The sequence below is a fragment of the Tupaia chinensis genome, unplaced genomic scaffold (assembly GCF_000334495.1).
Source record: "Tupaia chinensis unplaced genomic scaffold, TupChi_1.0 Scaffold139422_1, whole genome shotgun sequence".
Classification (NCBI taxonomy): domain Eukaryota; kingdom Metazoa; phylum Chordata; class Mammalia; order Scandentia; family Tupaiidae; genus Tupaia; species Tupaia belangeri.
In genome coordinates, this window is record NW_006199308.1 from 1021221 (window position 1) to 1030611 (window position 9391).

Consider the following 9391-nt stretch of genomic DNA (forward strand, 5'->3'; position numbering starts at 1 on the left):
AAAAAATGCATTTTATTAAACATTTTTAAAAGCCTAATTGTGAAGCTATTATGATAAATTTTATAATAAGTACTTTATATAAGAACAACTCACGAGCAACACACTGACATTTCCCATAATTTTCTAGGTGGACTTAAATCATGTTTATGGCGAAACTCTGGATAGACAGCATAAGTTGCGCCTGTTCAAGGATGGGAAACTGAAGTATCAGGTGTGTTCCCTTTGAACGTGAAGAATTTGTTTACGACTTACCCCTTTCACCTATATTTTAACAATTGTAATGACAAGAAAATGGTCTCTGCTTTTTTATCAGTGTTTCTTTTTTACTGTTATCTTTTAGATCATCGACGGAGAGCTGTACCCACCCACAGTCAAAGATACCCAGGTAGAGATGATCTACCCGCCTCACGTCCCCGAGCACCTGCGGTTTGCTGTGGGACAGGAGGTCTTCGGTCTGGTGCCCGGTCTGATGATGTATGCCACCATCTGGCTGCGGGAACATAACCGGGTGTGCGACGTGCTTAAGCAGGAACACCCAGAGTGGGACGATGAGCGTTTGTTCCAGACAACCAGGCTAATACTGACTGGTAAGCAAGAAGGGGAAAGAAACAATTTCAGATAGACCTCATTTGCTGTCTTTGCTGTGTTTTAAATCTGAGGGAATGTAGTGTATGAAAAAAACACACAGTATATGAATTGAACCCGTGAGCACAATTGGTACTATAACTACCCTTCGTTTTGACAGTAGTGAGGGAAAAAGTGACAAGAATGGAAAGAATAGCAAATTGACAAAACTACATTTCATACACTTGCTTGGAAGTTGGTGATCAGGAAGAGTTCATGTTCTTAATTATTTCGTTCAAATAGGAGAGACTATTAAGATTGTGATCGAAGACTATGTCCAGCACTTGAGTGGCTATCACTTCAAACTGAAGTTTGATCCAGAGCTGCTGTTCAACCAACAGTTCCAGTACCAAAACCGAATTGCTGCTGAGTTTAACACTCTCTACCACTGGCATCCCCTTCTGCCTGACACCTTTCAGATCGATGACCAGGAGTACAACTTCCAACAGTTTGTCTACAACAACTCTATCTTACTGGAACACGGACTGACCCAGTTTGTTGAGTCATTCACCAGGCAAATTGCCGGCAGGGTGAGCATTATTACTGAAAAAAGAAAGGCTAGCCAGTATCTTCAGAATCTCTGCAATATAAATTATTTTTCTTAAATCTATTGAGAGTAATCAGTGACTTTGCTAGTGAAATTATTTTCTCGAAATAAGAAACCTGACATTGCCTTTGAAAGGCATAATCATTTAGTCTACATTATCGGACAATTAACAATATGTATCCAGCCTTAAATACTTTTTTTTAAAAAAAGTTTATTTCTTCCCTGTACAAGAAAAAGAGAGACAGCACCCCCAACAGGGTCTCGATGACCCCACCCACCTCTAGCCTTTGGCCAGCTCCAGATCATGGGCAGGCATATGGCTGGCATATTTTGGGAGTTCTCTAGACTTAAAATAGAAACCCTCCCACGTGGGAATGCCTCACACATTACGTTTTATTGCTGTGCCACCATTAGGCTCCTTCTGCCTTAAAACTTTTTAAAAACTTTCTGCAATCTTAAGTATTATTACCCCACCCACCTCTAGCCTTTGGTCAGCTCCAGATCATGGGCAGGCATATGGCTGGCATATTTTGGGAGTTCTCTAGACTTAAAATAGAAACCCTCCCACGTGGGAATGCCTCACACATTACGTTTTATTGCTGTGCCACCATTAGGCTCCTTCTGCCTTAAAACTTTTTAAAAACTTTCTGCAATCTTAAGTATTATTGAATAAACATTTTCGACTTAAATACCACTTAAATTCTTAGCATTTTAAAAGGTCTATTAGTTGTAGGCTAGTGTCCAATTGAATTATAAGCACATGAAATATGAGCATCAGTCTTACACTGTACCTAAGGAATACTTTAAAAATATAAATAGTAAGTATGCCTAAAAATTGTGCTTCACAGTTTAATTCATTTTCTGCAGGTGGCTGGTGGTCGGAATGTTTCCCCTGCGGTGCAAAAAGTAGCAAAGGCTTCAATCGACCAGAGCAGAGAGATGAAGTACCAGTCCCTTAACGAGTACCGCAAGCGCTTTTCCCTGAAGCCCTATGAATCATTTGAAGAACTGACAGGTGAGAAATAGTTTCTAAACTTAAAGGATTCCAGGGTCAAATAAAAGCAACAGAAGTCGAAAGCACACGAAGTAAAGGGGTGAAACTCATTTTTTTTGGTAAAGTGTTACATGGTTTGTATCTCTGTCTTCACCCTTCTTGCAGGAGAGAAGGAAATGGCCACGGAGTTGGAAGCACTGTATGGTGACATTGATGCCATGGAGCTGTATCCAGCCCTGCTGGTGGAAAAGCCACGCCCAGACGCCATCTTTGGTGAGACCATGGTAGAACTTGGAGCGCCATTCTCCTTGAAAGGACTGATGGGTAATCCTATCTGTTCTCCTGAGTACTGGAAGCCCAGCACCTTCGGTGGAGAAGTAGGTTTTAAAATCATCAACACAGCCTCCATTCAGTCTCTCATCTGCAATAACGTGAAGGGCTGTCCCTTTACTTCATTCAGCGTTCAAGATGCACAGCTCAGCAAAACGGTCACCATCAACGCAAGCGCTTCCCACTCCAGACTAGATGATATCAACCCCACAGTACTGCTAAAGGAACAGCGCTCAACCGAACTGTAGCGGTCCACGGGTCCTATTTATTTATTTATATGAACGATGCCGTTTTAACTTAATTATTTAATGATATTTATGTTGTCCTCATGTTACTTAACATCTTCTGTTACAGAAGGCTGTACTCCTGTTGCGGAGAAAGGGGTTACACTTGTGAAGGTTTTTGTATCACTACTCTAAAGATGTTTTTCCTTCAAGTTCAAGGGGAAGGCCGTTTTCGTTCTTTTTTGGTAAACCGATGAGAAATGGACTGTTACATCTTCTTACTTGAATTTCCATTTATATTATGTTACAATAAGAACAAAGTATGGATGTGTAAATCTTGTTTACAAGGTGACAAAATGCTGCAAGTTTTTACACTGTCAGTCTTTCCACTGTCTCTTTCATGATGCATTAGACGCAACTAGTGTTCTGGCATTTTACTTTCTGGGTATTTGTCATCAAACAAACAAACAAAGCTACAAGAGCATTTTTTAATGGATGTTTAAATCAGACATTACCCATAATTTCATGCCTATTTTTTAATCGGCATTGAAAGAATCCTTTAACATTTCTAAATTCATAGGATAAAGTCTCTTAGAAGTGATTCTAAATTACCATTCCTGGTGAAAATGTTGCAGGAGATTTGCTTCTTCACCAGCAGTGAAAATATTATTACTGCGACTGTTACAATTTCCTTTTATATCGAAATGCCTAAAGTGTTAAGGTGCTGAAGACACTGCAGTCCTGTCTTAAAACAAGAATTTATTTTATGTGGAGAGATTCCAGAATTTGATACTATGGCTAGTAGCAAGCAAAATCTATAGCATCAAAAGATTCTACACTTGATATAAGAAATAACAAGAAAATCAGACTAGTTCAAATTTGGGTTTAAACTATTGAAGGAGACTGCATTTCACCCCTGTGTACTGCAGGCCTGCTAGTTAACAGATTTCATTCTGAGGCTCATGAGTTCCTAAGCTGAACTTGGATAGTAATCTCTGTCTTAGCCTTTCTGTTGCACAGTATGCTGTAGCAATCCATAATACAGGGGGAAAAGTAGCAATGGCCTTAAAACACCTCTTCAAAATGCTTACATTTATTTCACATATTAGCTCCACAGAATCTTGGTAAGCCCATTTGGCATGTACATCGCCTATGTATGCTCCTCTTAGTTTTTAAGAGAAGCTTTCCTCTGATGGATTTCTTTCATCTGTGTTGTTTTCCTGGCTTTAAGGGCAGAGTTCATCTTTCTTTGGACTCTACTTTCTTACTTGAACTTTTAAAAATTTTCAGGAAAACCTCAGCTCAGGACTACTACCTAGCTCTTAGTAAGAAGAAAATAAAAGCCTCTTTTTAAGAAAAGGATCCATTGATTTTAACTAAAGGCAGAGACTCTTATTTATAACTAATTTTAACTCTCTGTAACCAAGAAACCTGCAAAAAGGGGAATACCTTAGAGCTATAGGATGTTCTTGAAAGGACAGAAGCTGTACTCCATGAGCGTTCTGACTAATTCTCAGCAATAATGATGATAATAATAATGAAATATGATGATGACAATGCCAGTTTTCCACATCTCATTTCAGCTGACATTTGATGGTACTGTACTTAATTTATTGAGGATTATTTATGTTTTATTAGGATGTTATAAATTGTGTAAGCTTGCAATCATTTATTTAAAATTATGTCAGAATCAATATATCTTTGGGGGTTGCCTCTCTAAATTATTATGTAGCCAATCAAAAATGATTGGGTTAAGACTTGTGATTAAATGTCCAGAAACTCAACCCTGGTATATTGAAATGTTTAAGGTTGGAATTTATGTCTTTTGGATTTTCCTCACATCCCCCCTACAGAGATCGTTGTCTCATTAGCCTGGATGTACCCTAATACTGACGGTTCATACATTTTTGAAGGACCTGTGGATACTTCATTGATTTCATTCAACCATAATTTATTGAGAAAATATTCTGTATCAAGTGCTGTAGGTTTTAATATTTTTAAATCAAGCACTGATTCCTGATAAGAATAGTATTTATGTAGATAACTGAAAAAATGAGTGTCTAGGAAGAGGGGAAAAATGAAATAGATTTCATGAATGAGAAATAACTCAGGAGATATTTAAGATTTTTTTAAAGGGTTAAGATAAGAAATAGTCAATATTAGAATGACTTGTATTTGTTAACTTGATTTTTTTTTTTTTTTTTTTGAAAACTTGATCTGTTACTAACATCAACCTGCTGACCAAACTTGGAACTTCAGGTTGTGTATGTGAATGTTACAGTGCCTCAGACAAGTGTCTATTTAAATTAACTTATGTAAAGTGTAAGCCTTGAAACAAATCCCTGTTTATTTTTATACTATTTAAAGACTGAAAAAATCTCTTTGGAAAATAAATTTTGATTGTTTCCAGCTATCTTTGGCATGTGATGTGTGATCTCTCTGAGACAGAATTCTTACAGTAAACCATTATCTTGTGTTCCTCTATCTGTTCAAAAGTAGGCTGGCCCTTAATGTCATGCTCTGCCCTCAGTCGTACAAAAGCTTCCTGCAGTCGTTATTTATAATCCGTTACTCACTGCCATAGTACTTGGGAAATGTGGCTTTTTTTTGTGCTTCACAAAATAGCAACAGGCTTGTTTTCACGGCCTAATCTAGAAGGGAGAAGAAAAATACACAGAAGGGAAAGAATAAGACATGGTGGGCTGGCTCCAGGGTGCGGCAATAATGTGCTGCTCCAAAGAAGCCAGATCCTACAGGGCAACCACAGTTCCCATCCCTGGCCTGGTCAGTCTGAAACACGCTGGGCACACGCAGGATCCGGTGGGTGAGAGGACGAGGAAGAGGATCGTGGTCTAACTAGGCCCAGTGGTGGGTGCTCCTCGCTTTCTCTCATGTTCCACATGTGCTCTATTGTGAGGAACATGAAAATTGTATTTATTTTTTAATTGCTAGAGAGCACATGTGCCCTTGAGAGAGAAGGAGAAGAGAGAAGATCTTTTAGTGGGGCGTGGTCATACCACAATCCCTCCTCCATTTCTTCACCCTGTTGGGAGTTAGGGCATGTTTTTTAAGCTGCCAGGGCTGGCCATCTAGGATTTATCTCCCTAGAAGACAAATGTTACTAAAGAAATACAAAATTTAAAACTGAAGTTCAAAGAGGAAGACAGAGAAAATGAGAGGAAGGAGAAATGACAGCTGTCTGGCTCATTGGCTTCTGTTGTACTCTGGCTCTTGACATCTTGAGAATTTCAATACTATGTGGACCATATATTTAACATACGGCAATCACCAGTATGCTGAGATTGTACTTCAGGGTGATTTGCCTTTGCTAACCATCCTCTTTCCAACACTGAACACCAAAGTATTATGTTCAGACCTCAAGCTTTACAATGATAGTGTTTGAATAAAATTGCAGGGAAAAAAAACTTGAACAAATTACAATCTGCATTCTGTTGCTGATCCTGTAGAATAAAAATAGTATATATATATACACACACACAAACACACACACACATACTATATATTTCCTATAGTCATAGTTCATCGTATTCCATCTCCAAAATCCTGATTTCAAGCACCTCCTTTACTACCAACACTTGCAGCTCATATACTTTAGCACTTGCACTCTAAGTTTCCACTTAGCCTACAATCTGTCAGCTCACCACTGCTCTGTTTATCCTTCCTTTCGTCTCTTCATTCTTCTGGTGTATCCAGCTCAGATTTCATTGCCCATTCGTATAAGCACTGCCTCACTCTCATTTTACGCTCCCTCTGTTGCACGTAACTGGCACGTTTTGATTAATTTCAGCCATTCTCCTGATCTGTTTCTGACTGGGCTTCTCAGGAGCATTCAACACAAATGTCTTGCTTCTTCATTCAAAGTTTTTTCTTAGCTCCATGATTTGAAATCATACTCTTCCGGCTTTTCTTTTCCTTCACAGAGTGCTACTGTCAGACCTTTTCTTCTAAGTTCTTCCTCCTAGGTCTATAAGATGATGTGTCTTGATCCTTTCCTTCTCTGTCTGCCCTCTTCCAGGCTAATCACCTCTGAGCTCCTCATTTGAAATAATAATTGTGGGACCAGCAGTTGGGATAGTGGCTATGTTGCTGGACTCCCATGTCATTGACCATGGTTTGAGTCTCAGACCCACACTCGCCCAGTGACTTAAACTCACACTGGGCAAGTGTGTGTGCATGCCCAAGATCCCGAGAGGAGAATGGAGGAGAAGGGATTGTGGTGCGGCCATCCTCCCCCCAGGGGGTGATTTCTTGCTTTCTGTCTCTCTGTCTCTCTCTGTCTTTCTGGCGAACACATGTGCCCTATAGCAAAAATCTCCCTCCAAAAAATTTAAAAAATAAAAGAAACAATAATTGCTCCCAAATTTAAGTCTCAAGGACCAACCTCTGTTGCCAATTGACAATCTCTCCCCTCACCTTCATAAATTTGATTGCTTATTTTACATCTCTGCCATTCCACACCATATACCCCAAATAATAACTATCCAAAGTTAAAGGTGCCATCAATCCCCTAGTTCTTAAGAAAAAACTTATCTTTTCTTCCATAGCCAATTCAGCATCCATCCTGTTGATCACATCTGACAAACAAATCCTCAATCTGTCCCCTTTTCTTTGACTCTGAGACTATCGAACTAACCCCCATTATAGTCATTATAATGCCTAGTGTTTCCTTAGAGCAATGGGAGTAATCATTTGTGAGCATAAATCACATCGGACCTCTCCCGCTCTATGAAATCTTCCCATGACTTCTTATTACGTGATAGCTAAATACGAACCCCTTATCCTATCCGATGAGGATCTCCCTCACCTATCCCTGACTTATCTGCCTCATCTCCTCCACTGCAACCCCAAGCCTGTTCACTTTACAACAGCCACACCTGCTTTCTTCTGATCTGCTCCCTGGCAGCGACTCTCAAGCTGGTGTCCCTACTCAGGATGCCTCTTTCGTAGATTTTCACATGGCTGGACCCTTCTCCACATTCCAGTCTTGGCTCACATGTCCCCTTTTCGGAAAGGCCTGCCTGTAACCAGCCAAACTAAAGCAACTACGGAGGCTGCTTCATGCCATTTATACCATTTATGTCTGATATTATCATGTTTTGTATGTTTATCTGTTTATTAATATATTTGTTTTCCTTCTCTAAAATTTTATATCTAAGAAACCAAGGACTTTGTCTGCATTTCTCAGTGCTCCCAGAACAGTGTCTGATATTTACAAAGCATTCAAAAACATATGAATGATGAATAAGAATAAGCTTCATGAAAAAAGTAGAATATGTGGTGATTTCTGAAAAGTGAGTAAGATCTTAGAGATCAGAGTCATCTTCTCTTTTTGGAGAGGTTTTTATTATAGGGTGCATGTGCTTGCCAGAGAGACAGAAAGCAAGAAATCACTCCCCCAGGGAGGATGGCCACACCGCAATCCCTTCTCCTCCATTCTCCTCTCAGGATCTTGGGCACGCACGCACACATGCCCGGCGTGAGTTTAAGCCACCGGGTCCGGGACTTGAACTGCGGTCGACTGCATGGGAGTCTAGCAACATAGCCATTACACTAACTGCTGGTCCCAAAACCATCTTCTCTTAAAAAGGCTAGTAGTTTCTTCCATAACTAAAAATTCACTTACCATATATATCATTTTACACAGCATCACAGATTGACTGGCGGAGACCAAGCTCTATAGGTCAGAAATAAGAAACTGGTTTTATCAGCCCAAATCCACGTATCAGCACTGCTGCTTCTTTGGAGAACTCTAGAACAGGTTGTCTCTGTCTTTCTTGGCCTCTAGAGACTTCCTGCCTCTTCAGCTCTTGATCCCTTTCTCCATATTGAAAGTCAGCAAGGTGGCATCTTTCAATGCCTTTAGCTCAGACCCACTGGCCTACCTTTTGTAAGGACCCTTCCCATTACTTTGGGCACATATGGATCATCAGGAAAACCTCCCCTTGTTAGGGTCCTTAATTTCTTCACATTTAGGAAATCCCTTTTGCCAGGTAAGGTACATTTTCAAAAGTTCTACAGATTGAGACGTGGACATAGCTGAGGGTCCATGATTTTGCTCACCACACCAAACAATGGATTTGCAGTCTTATTTGTACCAGAATTCCACTTGTGAGCGCTTATCTCAGATAAGTGAAAATGTACATTCATTCCAAAACCTGGATATTAATGTTTAAAACAGTTTTATTTGTGGTAGACAAAACTGAAAATAATCCCAATGTCTTCAATAGGTGAAGAGTTAAATAAACTGAGGCAAATTCATACCATGGAATACCATGGAGCACAAAAAAAAAAAAAAGAAAGAAAAAGAAAAAGAAAAGGACCTATTGATACATGCAACATCTCATGTGAAAGTCAAGGAAATTATGTAGATCATGCCTTAAAATGCCGTGTACTGTGTGATTTCATTTATATAACATTCTTGAAATACATCGAGAAAGATGAAGAAAATATTAGCCGCTGTCAGGTGAGGGAGCAAGGAAAATCAGTAACTGTAAAAAGTAATACTTAAAAAGCAGTAGGATGAGGGAGACTTTTGCTGATCTAATAGCTGTGTATCTTTTTTTTTTTTTTTGGAGAGGTTTTGTTGTTGTTGTTGTTGTTGTTGTTGTTGTTTGCTATAGGGCACGTGCACTCACCAGAAAGAGAGAGACA

The 9391-nt window shown here is 39.5% G+C and overlaps 1 protein-coding gene across 1 annotated transcript in view; it reads left to right on the forward strand.

Moving 5' to 3' along the window:
• PTGS2 (prostaglandin-endoperoxide synthase 2) overlaps positions 1-5132 on the forward strand; it is an 8574-nt gene extending 3442 nt beyond the window's left edge. Inside the window, exons 6-10 of the mRNA XM_006161872.3 lie at positions 128-211; positions 341-587; positions 868-1154; positions 2039-2186; positions 2331-5132. Coding sequence (XP_006161934.1) covers positions 128-211; positions 341-587; positions 868-1154; positions 2039-2186; positions 2331-2743 — 1179 coding nt within the window. The 3' untranslated portion in view covers positions 2744-5132. The remainder of the gene's footprint in view (positions 1-127; positions 212-340; positions 588-867; positions 1155-2038; positions 2187-2330) is intronic.
• Positions 5133-9391: the final 4259 nt, after the last annotated feature.